This window comes from Carassius auratus, chromosome 15 (assembly GCF_003368295.1).
Source record: "Carassius auratus strain Wakin chromosome 15, ASM336829v1, whole genome shotgun sequence".
NCBI lineage: Eukaryota > Metazoa > Chordata > Actinopteri > Cypriniformes > Cyprinidae > Carassius > Carassius auratus.
In genome coordinates this window covers 9,123,558-9,142,897 of record NC_039257.1, presented here as the reverse complement: position 1 = coordinate 9,142,897, position 19,340 = coordinate 9,123,558, and the positions used below count along the sequence as shown (strand labels likewise).

General features: G+C 35.9%; 2 protein-coding genes across 7 annotated transcripts; both read left to right on the top strand.

Moving 5' to 3' along the window:
• The first annotated feature begins 102 nt into the window (after nt 1-102).
• LOC113114975 (uncharacterized protein PFB0145c-like) lies at nt 103-8,285 on the top strand. 6 transcript variants are annotated; one of them, XM_026282139.1, is made up of 13 exons: nt 117-224; nt 817-852; nt 954-1,074; nt 1,645-1,844; nt 2,056-3,080; nt 3,158-3,310; nt 4,391-4,465; nt 4,566-4,682; nt 5,284-5,433; nt 5,668-5,835; nt 5,949-6,140; nt 6,931-7,122; nt 7,212-8,285. In XM_026282139.1, the coding sequence occupies exons 4-13, from the start codon at nt 1,670-1,672 to the stop codon at nt 7,314-7,316; spliced, it is 2,352 nt and encodes a 783-aa protein (XP_026137924.1). In that variant the 5' UTR covers nt 117-224; nt 817-852; nt 954-1,074; nt 1,645-1,669; the 3' UTR covers nt 7,317-8,285. The 6 variants fall into 6 exon arrangements, with proteins under 6 accessions (XP_026137925.1, XP_026137928.1, XP_026137924.1 ...); XM_026282141.1 differs by having other exon boundaries at nt 118-224; nt 817-824; nt 1,650-1,844; XM_026282137.1 differs by having other exon boundaries at nt 118-224; nt 1,650-1,844.
• A 774-nt stretch (nt 8,286-9,059) lies between these two features.
• On the top strand, nt 9,060-13,560 carry LOC113114973 (coiled-coil domain-containing protein 105-like). The gene is made up of 8 exons (XM_026282134.1): nt 9,060-9,463; nt 10,050-10,325; nt 10,452-10,556; nt 11,067-11,223; nt 11,337-11,503; nt 12,248-12,343; nt 12,556-12,669; nt 13,326-13,560. Exons 1-8 carry the CDS (start codon nt 9,170-9,172, stop codon nt 13,509-13,511), a joined length of 1,395 nt encoding a protein of 464 aa, XP_026137919.1. The 5' UTR covers nt 9,060-9,169; the 3' UTR covers nt 13,512-13,560.
• The last annotated feature ends 5,780 nt before the right edge of the window (nt 13,561-19,340 follow it).

The window sequence follows — 19,340 nt, the reverse complement described above, 5'->3', positions numbered from 1 at the left end:
AGCCATTTACTTAGCAGGTGGAAATACTAGTGTTGTAATATTTTATAACATACATTACCATATGCACATGACTGTGCGAACAGCTGGAGTGCGCCACGCGGCTGCGCGCTGAAACAGGTATTTATGATTACGTCAGCAAGGTAGAGCGGCGCGCGGCGGCTGCCACTCTAGTTTGGACGCACGAGAGCTTCTTCTCGAGACCTGAAGACACTTCCTGAGCTTCGGTAAGCGACTTTATCTGTTCATTTTTGATTGTAATGTGATATTTTCGTTTCTCGAAACTTATCGGGACAGTTGACGGCTGTGTTAAAGAGTTGTTTGGTCTATCGTATCATGTTTTGTCCTCTGCAGGGTCAGTCTGACATTCCGGGAGTCAAAAGTCAGTTTCGCGTGGGTTTATATCAGCGGCAGTTTTAAGCGCTGTGATAGTGGTTTAAAATCATTTTTCACTGAGCACACGGAGATCAAAACCGAGAGTTGCTGTGATTAGTCATCGTATGGAAAGTTCTCTGCCAGCGCGTCACTTATTTGCATAATTTATTTGAGTTTTTAAGATCCTGCTTTAAAGAGCCCCTGCTAGTTTTTCATAGATCTGATTATAAAGAGTAGTCCACCAAACAAAGACAATTCTGTCACCATTTATTCACCTGATGTTGTTCCAGACGTGCAGGGCTTGTAAGGAACGGAAGCGATGTTAGCCAGACTGACAGCTTCAGTCACCATTTACTTTTATTGAATGGGGAAAAACTGCAACGAAAGCAACTGGCTGTCAGTAACTTAGTTCACTTGTGTTTGACATTTCCTTTTGTGTTCCAGGTAAAACAGTGAGTTATACAGGGTTAGAACAACATTGTGAGTAAATGACTACATACATTTTTGGCCAAACTATGCTAGCGTGGCTACACTTAAAGTCTTCAATAAATACATCAGTTTTGTTATATACATGTGTTTAGAGCTCAAGGCCGATGTGTCCATCCCGTGTAAACACTGAGACCGTCAGTAGGGGAGAGTGAGCTGTCCAGTGGATCCACCCCAGCCAAAGGACAACAGAGAACTACTCATAGATTTACACAGGTGTGTGTGTGTGTGTCTATGTGTGTATATATATGTATATGTTTTTGTTTACATAATGTGTATACTGTGTATATTTATTATGTGTATATATAAATACAAACTCTACGTGTATACACTGAAAATATGCTACATGAAATATGCTGTTTATATATATATATATATATGTATACACACACACATTATATTACATACATATGTATTTATATATACATACTTTGTAAACAAACTTTTATTTTGGATGCGATTTGTTTGACAGCATACATGTATGTATGTATGTATTTATGTGTGTGTGTGTGTGTGTGTGTGTGTGTATGTATATATATATATATATATATATATATATATATATATATATATATATATATATATATATATATATATATATATATATATATATATATATATATATATATATATATATATATATAAGTTCTAAAACTCCTCAGATGCCAGTATCATTCTATATAAATTTTTGAAACCCTCATTTAAAATTTTCAAATAATATTGAGAATTTTTTTATTTTTTATATTTTTGATTATTTTTTATTGAATTATTTATCATTATTGTTAGTATAGGGCACCTGCTGCACCTGTTTATGATGAGTACTCGAGGTAAAAGTGAAGGATGCCGGATCTGTGGGAGTGACCTGCAAGGTAACCAGCGGCGATGGCTGTATGCAGGTCAGAACAGAAAGGGAACACAACCTCAGACGCCGACAGACTTTTCTAGCAAGGGAAGCTTGCCCAGATCGGCACAGAGCAGCCCATGGGGTATGACCTGCAGAGAACATGTCTAATTACATTACATTTGCTATTTCTTTATATATTTAAAAATAAAACAGATAATAAAAAAAATTCAAATTTCTGCATAATTTTAATTACTGAAGCTATTAATGTGCTGTGTAGGTTTTAATATTCCATATTATGGCATGTTCGATTATAATTATCGAATTCATGATTTTTAAAAATCTTTTATTTGTAGGCAGCACTTTATCCCTTAGCTCTTCCCGTTCGCTCTCGAAGTCTCGTGGCGTGCTCACCCCCACGAAAGGAATCGACCTGCTCTGTGTGCTGACACATATATTAGAGCAGCCTGTACCACGTGGGAGTGGTCAGGGGGAGTTTGTATGCGGCAAGTGTGTGTCCGTTCTGGAACGAGTTTTCAAGTTTGACACCGTCATCGCACGAGTCCGAGTGCTGTCGAGCGAGAGACTCCAGAAACTCACTCAGGAAAGGGACAAGATCAGGCGATGGGTGCGAAGCATGTACGATCAACACCACCCATCTACCTCCAGGAGAAACGGAAGTTCGAGTGAGGATGAAAGGGACCAGAAGGATTCAGTTGGGGAAGGATACAGAGAAATGCTGAGGGACAACATGGCCCTCTCGGAGTATGAATGGTGGTCTGAGAAAGCAGAGTCGTGTCCGTATTATAGGACAACAGGGAAGCGGTGCCAGAAAGGCAAGCTGTGTGAGTGTTGCGACTCCTTGAGGGTGTCCGATTCGGACTACGAGTCTGTTTGTGGGATTCCACGTAACTTGCCCGATCAAGCCTTCACATCATTGGGCCTCTCTCGAGAAAAATCCTGCAGCATGCCTCTCCATTGGTCAAAAACGGCGTCTGTCAGATCCAGCCCCGCCTCGCTGTCTGGTTCCTGTCATTCTTTGCGATCTCGATCCTGCGCTACCTCCGTTCACTCGCTGGACTCTTTAGACGGCAACGATCTGTTTGATTGGCCGGAAGAGCATTCAGCCATTATAGACACTGTTTTCAAAGAGTTAAGGAGGATTGAAGGAAAGCCAGTGAGGTCACCTGCTGGAAGTCGCATTCCTGTGTTGCACAGAGGGGATGTGCAGAATGGCAAAGATGAGATGGGACTGAAAGCGGGGTTAGTAAAGGTCCTGAATTTTGAAGATGGTGACAACGGGACGGAGGATGAGTTTGAAGAAGAAAACGATGACATCATGACCGAGCTAAAAGATGACTTTATGCCATTGCAAAGAGAGGTGAGGACTGTCTGACAGTTTTAGATGCTTCTCCCTGTTTTTTAAACTTTAGTTCATTTTTATAGCTCTCTTTTTAGGCATCTGCAGGTAAGATGCATCATGCTGTGAAGCAGTTGCGTGAACAGCTTGTTCAAGCTCAGGCTCGCATCAGAACTCTGGAGGCACAGCTCAGGGACACAAACAAACCAACAACCGATGCCCCTGCCAAGCAGCTGAAGTCTCCGCAAGTGGTAAGTAAGACGAGGCCGGGATAATTAAGTTAAATGGCATGGGTGTTTCATGTGATTGTGTGCGCTGTGTTTAAAAGGCTTAGCACAGCACATCTGAGGCACACCCTCTCCTTATCTTTTTGTTGACTTTTGGCAAATGATTCCTTATATACGGTATATTGCAGAAGGTGTGTGGATGTTTTTAAAAAGATAGTGTTTGGGTTTGCCCATGTAGAGAGGTGTACGTTATATACATGCACACACACACCTCTTTTAGGAATCTTCCCAGACCAGAGGAGTTTGCCTTAGGCTTTCTTTCATCACAGGCTTCTCAGCTACTGCGTTTTGATGTAATTTTTTCTCTTTCAGTCTTCATTGTGCATTTATTTTTTAGCTAAATACACAAATTAATTTAATTAATTATATGGATATAAATGTTTACATGTATTTATAATATATATACACAGTACTCACACATATATATTATGTAAACAAAAACTTTCATTTTGGATGTGAAACATTTGAGAGCATTAAAATACATGAAGTATGAATTTATACAATGGCCTGATCATGTGTTTAGACATTTAAGCCACAATTAATGTTTGCATTCCATTGCATTAAATAGCATAAAATCTGTTACATTTATTTAGAAAATAATACTGCATAGAAGTTTTGGAGAGCAAAATAAGATAACATGATTTAAAAAGACAACTAGGGATGACATATTACCAGTAATTTAGATTGTTAATGAATTTGATGTGTTGTTATATAATGCAATGTGCTGTACTGCTTTTACATAAAGTGTGATTTTAAGTGTCCAAATATTTCATGGCCACTGTACATAACTTCCTTCTTTTGATCTACCTTAATTCAGCATTTTACAGAGTGCTGTAATTTCATAGCACTGGTGCATGCTGGGTAGGAGCTTTTGTATGCTTGCTCGCTAGTGTGAGCTGATAGCAGTTATATGACACTAGTGGAATGCAGTCATAAGGAGTCACAATGCCATGGCCTGTCCCTCAGTCATGACATGGAGTCATTCTGCTGGGAATGATGCCTGTTTGTAAGACTAACACCTATCTGATCTGTTTTGCCACACAGACCAGTCTGAAGAATAAAAATGACCTCATAGAGAGTCTCAGCCAATCGCTGCACAGCAGAGAGAATGTAATCCAGGTGAGTACTGAATTGATGAACTCATTACAGATTCAAGAGAAAAACAGATTGTGTGGAGGTCACAGATGTGTCAGTGAACTGTATGCTCTCCTCTCTTCAGGAATGTGTGATTTTGATCCAGAAGCTGTGTGCTGAGCTCGGGCTGGAATCACAGGACAGTGACAAACTCCTCAAAAAACTGGCCAGCGCAGTGACCGATACACGCACTGAACGTGAGGTGAGGTCTGACTGAGAATGAGTTTTGAAGTGAAGACTGCTCAGACTTCTGTTGTTCCTAAATTGAGATCATTATAATTAGTTACTGTAGACCAATCATCTGATAATTTAATAAAATTGCACCATTATTTACAAGTCACTTTGTGACCTATAATTTTCCTCTCGACAGCAAATGTATAATAAATGGAAGAAAAATATATATACTGTAGGTTTATACCATCAAAAAAAAATTACATTTGAAAATATTAAAATAGAAAGCTATTTAAATATTACTTTTTCTATATATATATATTTTTTTTTACAGAGACATTTTACAAATCTTACTGACCCCACGTTATAGTCGGTTTTATTCCAGTATCTTCATTTTGATCAGTTTTACTATATTCTCTGGTGTTTTGACTCTTACAAGCATAGCACAAGTACACAGACAGAACACAATGAAGCTCTGGCTAACACACACAGTCGGTGTGAGTTTTGGCCGGGTCACTGTGTTGGGTAATTAACTTGAGTACAAGAGCACTTGTGTGTTTGCTTGGTCCAGGTAACACTGGAAGCACATTATTCATAGTGCTTATAATTTTCTGTGTTAATGTTTTAATCAGGCAGTCCTGGAGGCCAAGCTTTCTGAGGCGAGCGAGAGAGAAAAAGCCCTGGAGAAACAGCTGCAGGCTATGAGAGACGCAGGCAGAGAGCGAGACCGAGACATCATCACTCTCAACACTGTGCTCCAGTGTAACCAGGATGTTATTAACGTGAGTCAAACAAACAGAGCACTTATTCAATGGTACACACATTCTGTTTACTTAGTCACTCGGTTAGTAACTGCTGCAGTTATCCATGAGTGCTATTCACTGGAGACTGAATGAGGCATTGATGATTCTTTTAGAGAAAACAGGGTTCTCAAAGTGCAGTGGGTTTTTGTGTCCTGGTTATTTAGCCTGGAACTCTATGTGAGGTAAAAATCAATGTTTTGTATCTTCAAATAGCACCTGCGTGTAGAGCTTGTAGAACGGGATCGAGCCCAACAGGAGATGATGAAAGAATGGGAAGTGTGGAAAGAGAGAGATTCAGCTCTGACTGCACTGGTGAAGGAAAACAAAGACTATATTTCTCAGCTAAAGGAGGCGCTGGAGAGTTCACGCCGAGATGTGCAGGTAGACATGGCGCTATCTTCCACTCACTGTCTGATTTGACTTTTCTTGCAAAGTGCTGTTAATTTAGTTAATGGATAATTTCCAGTAGTCGGCTATTAACATTTTGCCCATAGGCACTGTCAGATTCACTGATTGGACGGGGATTGGAAGGGGGCGGAGCTGAGGCTGGATTAGTCAATCAGCTGCGAGAGAAAGAAGCACTGCTGGCAGCGAGCTTCAGAGATAGAGAGGAGCTCAGTGCCTCCATGCTGCAGGAGATCTCAAGACTCTCCTCGGCCTTAACCAACACTGAAAGCATCATAATGGTAACGTCTGACTAAATCATAACTTTGAATTTCCCATTGTGGCTCTTTCAATAAGGTCAACTCATAGCCAATCATTTTTATTTTGCTGATTATCTCAAAAATCTGAATCTAATAAATGTGCTCCATTAATTTAGCCATTTGATTATGCAACAGAAAAGCAATTGTGCCACCTGTTGGTGTGTACAGACATTGCTCTGGCCAATAACAGTAGCTAGTGATGCACCAATTTTATTTTTTTACTGCAAGTAAAGAGCTTCAAAACCAAATTTATTCTGCATGATTTTCGTTATAAAATTTGCAGATTTTGAAAGCCTAGACTTGGTTTCCTATCAAAAGTAAGAAAGCATAAACTTACTGCAATTACAGGATGGTAGGTATGCTAAAAATTATGTTTAGTGAAGTTTTGTTCGCTCATCAACTGAACATCAACAGCATTTACTATTAGATATGTTCAAACAATCAGCCAAAAAAAAAAGCATATCCAGATTTTATCCAGATATTTTAAGTCCAATCACATTTTGGAGCTGGTCTGATTTGCCTGCAGTCTAAACATAGCCTTAAAAAAAAATCTTAAAAAATTAAAAATCATTTTTGGCCAATCCAAAATTGTTCAGTTTGAAACTTAAATTAGTTTGTGATTATTTTTGTTTGCTGAAAGTTCGATGCATCACTTTTAATAAATATTTTATGAACGTAAAAAGCATGACTTAAAAAGGCTAAATGTCTAAACCAGTGAGCTCTCAAGATCTGGTTTGTGAGTTTCCATCAACCTGCCTCCATGTTCTTTTAGGACCAAAGAGAGAATCACAAACAAGCCATCACTGCACTATCAGAGCAACTCAAGAACACACTCAAGGAGCTGAGAGAGAAGACCAAGGAGAAAAAAGAGGCTGAACTAGGGTGGAAGAAGGAAAATAAGGAGAGAGCTTCTGAGGAAGGAAAACTAAGAGACAATCTTCAGAAGAGGGATAAACTCATAGAGGTAAATAACCCGTTTCTAAAGTTCTACCAATGTAACACATCCTCCATGATCACAAATTACTAAAGTATTTTCTTGTTTGCCCTTCATAGCAAGTCCTTCTGGAGTTAGAGGAGCGGGATGGTGTGTTAACAGAGCTACAGCAAAACATCTCTAGCCAACTTGGACCTAGAACAGCCCTCAAACACACACTGTGAGTGTGTGATGAAACACATACTGTGTGTTTAATGATGTCATCTATGTAACATGTTAAAACATGTATACACTGAATTTCATAAGTGCTCATTATATTGTTAATGGCACTACTTCCATTAAGTGCAATCATTTCATTTCCCAAAAATGAGAATCTAAAGCAATGGTTCAGAAATTTCAATTTCTGTTCAGTTCTTATGGTGATTGTCTAGTTGTAAAACCAAAAGGAATTCAAGACGGGCCAAGTGTATTTAAGTTGTGAATCGTGCCATTTGCATGTTCTGCCAGATTCAAAACTGAGCTTTTGAGAAACCGTATATTATTAAATGTTGTTTTTTTTTTTGTTTTTTTTAGTTTATATCAGTTTATGACCTGGCCATTACAGGTACACAGTTGTAAAAAGTTCTGAATATGTCCCACACTTCCAGATTGTGGTTCACATATTTACAAAGTTACACATGTGTCTTTTCTAAACCTGCTTTGGTTATTAGTAATTATTTTTCTATATTCCCACATTCCCTGTCATTATTATTACTAAATGTCTAAATTGTTTTATTAATTATAAGTGGATACGTTGAATACTGCTTTACTTGTTATTATTTGATTTGTCTTTTCCCAATGTGATTTTCCATGTGATCTTATATTTGTTCTGTATTTATGGATGTTTTCTCATGTTGATTTGTTTTTGAGATGCCATTATATTCCCAACTGGGATGTGCTATCTTCGTTCCAGTGTAAAGAAAACGTTTGCACAACAGAAGGATTTAAAAGCTCTTTTGCAAAGCACATCTTTTAATCGGTTTATTTTATTTGGGTACGCTGGAATCCCCACAACCTGGTGCATACCTCATAAATCACATTTAAAATGAATCATCAAGTTTGTGTGGGTTTTCTTTTATGTCTGAAATATTAATGGTTCTTTCTTGAGAACTTAGGGGTATAATTGACAATAAAACCTCTATGTGAAAAATCTATATGACTGTACTTTTGTGTGATCATTGTTTGGAGTTAAAAAAAAATATTATGGATGACCTCATCATATATTAAATATAAGGGATTTTAGGGACTCTTTTAGGGAAAAGTCATGCAAATATCTATAGTCAAAACATTTTTCTAGGTATGCTTGTTGATAATATAAATTGTGTATGTGTGTGTATATATATGCACAATTTTAGTATGTATAGTTAAAATATACACTATTTTAAAAAATTTACTAATATTTTGATCAAAGGATGGGGTAATTCAGTGGATTGTAAATATTACACTTAAATATGTTTTAATAAAAATAACAGTAGTGTTACAGTGTTAAATTATAGTTTTTTTTTTTTTTTCATTTACATTTAGTCATTTAGCAGAAGCTTTTATCCAAAGCTACTTACAAATGAGGACAATGGAAGCAATCAAAATCAATAAACGAGCAAAGATATGCAAGTGCAATCCAACGCTTTCCACTGACTTTCTATTGCGGGAAGCATTCTCTCCACTGTCCTCTCAAAATAAAAAGGCAAACAAGTCCATAAACATAATAAAATGACTGACGTCTAATCAAATCTTATTTTCTATTAATAATTCATATAGTGTGCCAGACTTATTTAAGGCGTCTCTATTGGACATCACAGCACACGATCCGTTCTCATCATGTAACAGGATCTCCACTGATTGAGTTGCAGTGTGAATGGAGCTCCATTGACGTTCGTTCATTAGTGCATCTCGCGTTACCCAATCAGAGCTCTGTGCGCGTTCCCGGAGGAACAGTTGCGTTGGAGACAGCCAACACTTTTAAACCCAAACACTTTGTTTGTGGAGTTATTCGGATTGTTCCACTGGTGGTGAATTCAAGTAACGTTAGTTGAGTACCATGATCGTGAAGCGGCCGGTCCAGTGCGCTCCTCCTCCTGCTGTGGTTGTAGGATCTAAAGGCTGGAGGGATGCGACTGTCCGCTCGATTTTGCGCGCCGACGATCTTCTGCGTCAAACTCACGCAGATCAACTGCACTCATCTACCCGCTACCGCAGCCACAGCGTCGGGACTTTTACCTCACGACTTCCTCAGTTAACAGCTTACAGTGTGAACAGTATCGTCGATCAGGAGCACAATGAGAGTGACTCGGGAAAGAAAGAAGAATTCCGACATAAATCCATTGGAAGTACGGTAATGTACCTTAAAAGTTGAAACGGTGGCTGATTTATTACAAAGCAGCGATAGTCCCGGTTCTGATTTCTGATTGGTCAAGGCAGCGTTGCGTCGTCATTACGTAGTGCGCAACACTAATTAAGTTGATTACTCAAGCTTATTATTATTATTATTATTATTATTATATAGCGAGCAGCCAGTGCAAATTGATAAACAAATGATGTAAAATATTGATGTGCGCATGCGCAGTAAGCCCTGGTAGGACAGTGACAGGGAGTATAAAATGACACAGGCCCACAAGAAATTTAGTATTTACTTCTAAAGCGTTTGTTTTTGATCACAAAACGTTCTCATTTAAGAAACTTAAAGGCTCTGCAAGTGAACACAAAATTGCTTTGGGGAGGAAAATGTGTGTGTATATATATATATATATATATATATATATATATATATATATATATATATATATATATATATATATATATATATATATATATAGTTGTTTTAAATAAATACTAATACTAATATATATATAATATTTATAATATAACTGTTTCTACAGAATATTTCTACAATATGATAAAACGGTGTGTTTCTTTCATAGCTCACTCCAGGAATCATGAGCGGGCCGTTCCCCGCACCGGCTCTGCGTGATCAGAGTGCAGTGGTCAGCACCGGTATGACGGGTGAATATATGCGGGGTGTGAGAGAGGTGGAGGGTCGCCTGCGCAGACAAGCAGGCAGGGTCACACAGGAGGACACCCGGTTGGAGCATCAGAGGGAACGACTGGAAAAATTGCTCCGCAGTCTTAGGAGAGCATTGTTGGTCAATCAGCAGAGTGCAGATGGCAGGAAGTTTCGACCGGCCACCACAGAAACAGTGAGTGGCTACAGTATTAATAACTGAAAATGACCACATAAGAAGTTAAAGAGATCAAATGAGGACTAAAATATTTAAAATATCCTTGAGCGTAAAATCATGGATTCCATTATATGTTTTGTCAAGATACGGGATGGAGCCGATGATCTTCTACGCAGTGAACGAAGAGGTCTGAATGTACTTAAACAAGAACTGGAGAGCATGTTGAAAAAGACCATAACTCAACAACAGGTGACAAAATAGATATATGAAGATATAGCTAATTCCTATAAATAAAATAGGAGGCCATTGTTTTTTTGTTTTTTAAAAACGATCTAGTCTTAAAAATAAATGACATAATCTAAACTTTCAAAATATTAGCCTGCACATTTTCTGATTTCAACACGCCAAATGTTTTTAAGCACCAAATTAGAACAATAAAATGATTTCTGAAGGATCATGTGACACTAAAAATGTAACTTTACATTTTATAAAATCTACAAATAGAAAATAATTATTTCAAATTGTAAAAATATTTCACAATATTTCTGTTTTTATTGTACTTTTGATCAAATAAATGCAGCTTAGGGGAGCATAAGATACTTCTTTCAATAACATAAAAAAACTTAACCCAAACTTTTGAATAAGTAGACAGATTTTGCATAGGTGAATGAGTTGAACTTACATCTTCATAATTACATTTATTATGAAGACTGAAGAAAAGAATATGCTATATTCAGTTTATTTGATTTGTATTTTGAGGTTTTGGCTGAGAGCAGTAAGCAGTTGTTGGACTGTGCCTTTGAGAGATCTGTAGTAACAGAGCTGCTTCCCCAGCATGGCTCACTCTCAGCGGGTGTGAAAATGTACCCTTCTCCCCTCTCACTGAAACCTGACCCAACTGGACCGTTTACTCCAGGTATGACGTTGATCTTCAAGTCTCTAACCCTTCCCTTGTCTCTTTGTCACCCAAGTTTGCAAGCAGACAGTGAACAAATGTTGGTACCTAATTTCACTCTGTCTGTCATTAAGAGTGCAAACAGGCTTTGGATTCTTCATCAACAGTACTACGTCAATCTCAGCAGCTCCGAGAGAACATTTCACAAGTCATGAGTGATGTCATCAGAAAACAAACAGATATGCACCGTTCAGCCAGTGAGGCCCTGCTGAAGAAAATCACAGAAACTATCAACCTAGAGGTGTGTGACTAAAGTAGAGAGTGGAATGAAATGCTGAATTATGATTTATTGGCCAGACTGATTTTGCAGAATAAAACTGAATACATAATAAAAAATAAAAAATAAAAAAAAAGTTCTCATCACTTATCACTGTTTCCACAAAAATATTAAACTTCACAATCCTTTTCAAACATTAATAAGAAATGTTTCTCAAGTGCTAAATCAGCATATAAGAATGATTTCTGAAAGATCATGTGACACTGAAGACTAGAGTAATGGCTGCTGAAAATTTAGCTTTGCCATAATAAATAAATTACATTTTTAAATGTATTCAAATTAAAACACAAATTTTAAATTGTGTTTTTACTTTTTTTTTTTTACCTTGGTGAGCATAAGAGACTATCTTACAGACCCCAAACATTGGAACAGTAGTGTATACAAAAAAAATATGTATAAATACATCTGCAAAAGACAGGGAGTATGTATAACTTTTTAAATGGTGGACATTAAAAGGTGTGGATTTGCAGAACCTTCTCCAGAGGTCCAATTAATATTGAAAAGAGCAGAAATAAATGGAAATGGAAGGAAATACCAAATATTTTGCAGGCATAATTACAAACACAGTACATTTGGTCTGTTCCTGCTTTGTATTTGAGGAGTTAAATGTGACTTTGATCTAAGGTATTTAAATGTTTTGGACTAGTTTACTGTAAATATCATACTCAATACTGTCAGGTAAATATACTTTTTCTTATTCTTCATCAGCAACATCTGACACTGAGCTCCGCTGCCACGAGACAGGCCATTTACCGCAAACAGAGACAGATGCAGTGTGCTGGCTACAGTCTTGGCAGAGCTATGGTATGTTTTTATTTATAGACAGTGGTACTAATTTACTACCAAAGTGACTTCCAAGTGCATATACATACTGAAGTTGTGAAAACTACTTTAACCCCTTGCCCACTAAAATTCATCTTAAAGTGCTACTAAAATCCTTCATTCTGAATAACATTTCCATCCTTTTCATGACTTTTTGACTCACTGATTGATGCAGATGAATTCCTTCCTTGCAGGGCCCAGTCAGCAGTGCTGATCTTTTCTGTCGTGAGAGATTGAGCAGGCCTATGACTCAGCTGTATGGGCAGCATTCAAGTTTGGGGCTTCCAGAATCCGACCTCCTAACACAGGTCAGAGCATTGGATGTAATCTAAAGATCTGTCAGTCATAAAGTGTAATACTTCCTTATCTTTGGGTCCTAGGCTGATTCAAAATATATTTTTGCATATGCAGTAATCGTTAAATCAAATTCAGTATAATTCTTTAAAAAATGTAAACCATCATGTAAGGCATAGAGTGCATCATATTTTTAAAACATGCAAAAGATATAAAATCTACACTTCATTGTAAAAAAAAAAAAAGTGTTCATTAAGAATGTTATGTTTTTGAAAGAAATCTCTAATGTTCCATGTCTGAGTAATGAGTAAGTTAAAACAGCAATATATATATATATATATATATATATATATATATATATATATATATATATATATATATTAAGACCATTTATTTCTGTGATAACAGAGCAATATCTGAAGCAACAATTATTCCAGGCTTCAGCGTCACATGATCCTTTAGAAATCATTCTAATAAGCTGATTTGCTACTCAAGATTAATTTATTATTATTATCAGTTAAACTTTTGGTCAGTTTAATGCATCCTGGTTGTGGAAAAATATTATTTAAAAAACAATAATAATAACGGACTGATCCCAAATCTCAGAACAGTAGTGTAGGCTGATCTAAATGAAGCACTGTTAACACATACATTTCCCTCGTACTCTCAGGGCAGCACTATGCTCCGGAAACACCTGGAATCCTCAGGGAAAGAGATGGCAGAGCTGCAGGTCGCTCATCAGCAGCTGGAGGATGACAAGTATGGAAAGCGTGCCGCAGCCAGTGTGGACTCTGCTGTGATCCGGCTGCGGGGAAGACTCGTACGTCCCCAGGCTGTCCGGCCTGCAACCAGTTAAAACTAAAGTTATAACATAAAGATGGTGCTTCACTTGCTAAAGTTTGAAATCTGAGGTCTTTCTAATTATACAAAGTGGTGTTTTGCAAAACAAAATGTGTGACAGATGTGTGAATGTTTAAGATCAACAAACCAAATGACACTCCAGCATTATTCAGATACTGGTGGCATAATAATCAGATTTTCAGGGTTAATTTCATGTTAATCTTGTCTCATGATTTGCTGAATCACCACCGAAGCTTTAAATAAAGATTTATAGTGTGGTACAGTTCTGATACACTTCACCATTAAGCAGAGATGGAGTCATGATCATGGTCTTGAGTCTGCGGTCCATTTCCACTTTACTCAAGGTGATGATTACTTTGACCCTGAAAAACAAAATATTTGCTGTGTTTTCTCTATTTCAGCTCTTTAAATTGAACAGCCTGGTTTCAGTCTTAAAGCATTAATCTTGTCTCGAACTCTGTCAGTAAAACTGGAATCTGGAATTCTTTAACACAAAGGCACATAAAAACTTTAACACACAAATGTATATCACTTCTCCTGTGATATGACAGAAGATGAGATGCCTTGACGATGATTTAAATAATTTTGAATGGGTCTTATCTTTGTCTTCAGACTCTTCCTCTCTTTTACACTTTCTTCCCCTCTTCTTTCAATCTAATTATTAAATGAATTATTAAACAATTAATATTTATTGATATAATTAAAATTATTAAGAATTTTTTTTTTCAAGAATTATTTCATCAATAAATAATTACATTATTATTTAATTTAATAAAACATAAACTAATTTAATAATTTAATTCATTTGTTAATTATACAAATTAATTCACATTAATAATAGCAATGTAAATTTTATTATTTTCATTTAAAAGTCATATTTAGTCATATTATACTGTTCTTCAATAGCAGTTTACCAACTTCTACAAAAAAAGATTTACCATCAGTGTGTTGAAGGAGTCTCTCCCTCTGAACAGGGTACTTTGTGATTTTCTGGGTAACAAGCAACAGGAATTCTGGGATTTCACGTCGTTTTATGACAGAGTTGGAACTATAGAGACAAATATGGTCTCTATTTGGTTTTGTATGTGTTAAATCAACTTACTTAATTTTCAGTGCTTTTGGATGCCGATTGCAGAAATCACCGTACAGTCCTATCATCTGAGAAGCATTTCGGCCTGCAAACTACAAAGAGTTAAACTTGTTCAGCCATAATATAGACTGATCAACTTCAGTCTTCAAATGTTTAGGTTGTCACATGCCTGCCAACACAGAATATCACCAATTTGTCTTATGATGTAGTTCTTGTGAGTTCCTGGGTGAAAAGACACGCACGCGCTGTCTGGTTTCCATGTCTCTAAGAAAGTTTTTGTGCAAAGCTATAAGAGCTCATCCAGTCTGGGGAAAATTTAATCATATTATATACCATAAGACAAGAGATTTGGAGAATGGATTATGACCCTGGACCACAAAACCAGTCTTATGTCGCTGGTGTATATTTTTTGCAATAGCCAAAAAAAAAAAAAAAAAACAGTGTATGGGTAAAGATTATCCATTTTTCTTTTTTGCCAAAAATCATTAGGATATTGAGTAAACATAATGTTCCATGAAGGTATTATGTAAATTTCCTACCGTAATATTTAAAATATTAATTTTTGATTAGTAATATGCATTGCTAAGAACTTCATCAAAAGGTTTTTTTCAACCTCAGATTCTAGATTTTAAAATAGTTGTATCTCGGCCAAATATTGTCAGATCCTAATAAACCAAATGGAAAGCTTATTTATTCAGCTTTCAGATGATATGAATTGTATAAATCTCAATTCCGAAATATTGACCTTTAAGACTGGTTTTATGGTCTAGGGTCACATATTATTTTACATTACATTGTATGATTTCTTTATAATAGTTTTATCACCTGGAACAATGCAGTAGAGCATGCTGTGAACTCTAGTTTGCAGAGCGTGTAGTAGAATTGAGCCTGATGGGATCAGTGCAAAAACCTTTGCTTGGCCCTTAAATACACATGTACAACATTTAAAACATAAATAGCATGCTTTTATATTTTGTGGTAGACCTGCATAGTAATTATCTTTCTAAAAGCACATCAACAATATTTTCATCAAAAAAAAAAAAAAAAAAAAAAAACACAGGCAAAGAAGACAGGAAAAGTGTTTCGTTCAATCGTCATGAAACAATGAAGATGAAATGAATCAATTTACCAAAAAGTCATATGAAATGATGAAGTCACCTAAAGACCAGAGAGGATTGAAGTCACTCATTCAAATGAGAGCTGAAATCTGAAAGAGACACAGCACAACACAAACTTTACCATACAAAGAGGCAAGCATCTATCTATCTATCTATCTATCTATCTATCTATCTATCTATCTATCTATCTATCTATCTATCTATCTATCTATCTATCTATCTATCTATCTATCTATCTATCTATCTATCTATCTATCTATCTATCTATCTATCTATCTATCTATCTATCTATCTATCTATCGATCGATCAATGTCTTTCTCGTTCGTTCTGTCTATTCGTGCTAAATAATGTAAATGTATCGTCGTAGTTGAAAACACAACACAGAAGTTGTTTTAGTAAGAGGGTGTCTGCCATATTTTATTATTATTATTATTATTTATTTCCAATCAGAGCCATCTTTTGGACGGCACGATCCTTAGGAAAGTTTGTTTTATTAATCAACTTTCCAACCAACATTTGTCCACAAGAGGTCGCCAGCAGGTAGCTTCATTAATCACACTGTTCCTCTTTGTCAGGCAAAGGCCGAACGAGAAATGTAAGGTTTCAACATAGACAGTAAAAGAAGGGTTTCAAAAGGATCATATTATGTTCTCTTGCTTTGCACATTTAAAACTTTCCATTGCATATGTAAATATATATATATATATACACACATAAAATATGAGCTGTAAAAACGTTCGTTATCATATATGGAAAGAAGTCAGAAGTCAGAAAGAGCTTTATTACCAAGTAATAAATGTTTGACGTTTAACTTGACGACAGGAACTTCTAGAGCAAAGTAGGAGGCAGACGTGAAAATGAATATTTAAATACAGCCTATGCATATAATAGGCATATAAAAGAAGTCTTTGAGCTGTGAACCATCCCCCACTTATCCAAACAACTCAGTCCCAGAAAACTTGTAGTCTGGACTGCTACATATGCTGACCTCTATACTGCACACTCACACACACACTCAGACTAATGCAAACAAACACACATACACACACATGTTTCTGTTTACTTCCTAGACCCTACACCAACCCCATGACCCCCCTTCTCACATTCTATTTCTTCACGTCCTCCATATCTGAGTGGGCTGCAGGATAAAGTGATAAAGTGAAGTTTGGAAAGAAGTGAACTGAGGTTTGCAAAGATTCTTGAAGTTTTTTCTAATCTAAAATCACATGCAGGGGCTTAAACATTCTTGGCCTTTTATTCACAGAGAAATCTCTCTCTCTCTCTCTCTCTCTCTCTCTCTCTCTCTTTATAACCCTACTGCATTCTCATTCCAAACTCTATATCTTCTAGTTATGTTCAGTTCTCATAAAACTCCTTCTTAGCTTCAGAGCTCAGCCTTCAGTTTTTTATTTATTTCTTATGTTTAAAGAAGCCAGATTTCCAGGAATTTTTCTGCGGTCGTTCCCTGCTTGCTTTCAAAATCCTTACACAATCGTATCATTCACATAATTCCTAATCCTGTGGCATGTTTAAAAAATCTAAATGAGAAGTTACGTAAATTATTTACACTAAGCACTGGGATTAGGAACTGCACTGTAAACATTCCGTGCAACATATTTGTATCTGTCCGGCTCTCCCTGGACGGTTGCCTTCTGTGCAGCCTGTGCATGGAATTTAGGACAGCCTCTGATCAATGGATTTTTAAAGTGAATGCTTTGTCTTTGTTATCACAAGAAGTGACCTTTTACAAGTTGCACAACAGCAGTGTGAGCTCACTGAGGTGAACACACAATTCATTATCATTCTATGTTATATATAAAATACAAACAATAATATAATAGTATAAAAAGTACAAATTCATATTATATTTGTATTATACAAAATACAACCAAAAACAAAAACATGCAAAATATTATATTAGATATTTTGAGAATAATATGGAGTATATTATTATATTATTATATTATATACAGTATGTGCATACGCATCCTTATACTATATATAAAATTAGAAAATATGCAATAAATATTATACTGAGAGTAATATAATAGAAGATTCATATTGTTATATTAAACAATATTAATTTTAATATTTGATTTATATTATGATATTTTATATTTAAGTTATTTTATATTCAAATACTTTTTACAAAGTGTATTTTTGTATTTTGTGTAGTGAACAACTGATATGCGAGTTAGCATTTGTAGATTCAATGTCAGTTTATTGTAATATCAAGTAATGTTTTGAAACTTTCAACCTTATTACATTTTGATTACATGATTATTTGATACATGATACTTTGGTTATATCTTAAATCTTTTGAAGCATGTATTCATTTTGCTTAAGTACACAATGTAATTTAATAAAGACACTCCTGTTTGGCTTCATAAAATGAGACTTTAAATGTTCTGCAAATGCCAAATTAAAAGATAAGCAGAAAGACTGTAAATGCTTATAAAGTGATCAAAGAAACCTTAATCAAATATCAAAAGCACAAATCAAAGGTGCTCTAGGACACACAAAAGGGTGAGAAAAGGGAGGTGTTATATTTGATTGAAGAGAATGATTTTGTATTTAAATGGATTTAGTTTGATTTAATCAAACTATATTTAGGTGTTGTCAAAGTAAGTTTACATGAGTCTTTCACAGCTGAAATGCTTGTTTGACCGGCTCTTCCACTGTCTCTGTATCTAAACATGTAATGTGCAGGAAAGACTCAAAGATCTTTCATCTGATTAAAAAGACACTGAGTCAGTCTGTCTGGGTGAGTACTGGAAAGTTAGCCCAACTTTAATGGCGTAATATAATATATGCAGGGTCACATTCACATGCATATTGCTTTGTGGAAATGTGCTTGAATAGAATGGAAATGGGCTTCACAGCATGTGTCCTTTGGCAACAAATGAACTATTGCTAGAATACAGGCTGATACACACTCACAAACACACAAAGGTGGCTTCCTAAACAGCCCTTCACAGAATAGAAGGAAATGGGTGGCAGTCCTGCTGCAGGATTACATCCGTTTTAAAGCATTGCACACACACCACAATACTGAGTTTATCTGTATTACATCAAATGACTGAAATACACAAGCTGTTTACATTAATGATGAACCTGTGTGCATTAATCATAACTGAACAAACAGAGATGCAATTGTTTAAGGTTTCAGATATGGATTTTGTGGTCAATCTGAGCTGAAACTAAAGCTACAATAAGGTTCCATTAGTTAACATCAACGAATGTACAGTATTAACTTACGAACAATGAACAATAGATTTATTACAGTATTTATTCATCATTGTTAATGAAAATACAGTTGTTCTTTTTTAGTTTGTTAATTCACAGAACATTAACTAACGTTAACAAGCACAACTTTTCATTTTAATAATGCATTAGTAAATGTTGAAATTAAAATTACTTAATATTAAGTAAATGCTGTTGTAGTGTTGTTCATTCATGTTAACTAAAGTAGTTAACTAATGAACCTTATTGTAACGTGTTACCAATAAATGTTAAACATTTTTTTTGTATTTGTTGTAGGTAAATACATTCTTTGTTTTCTTTTAGCTAAACTTGAAGTACTAAAATAACCGATTTTAATAAAACCGGACCAAA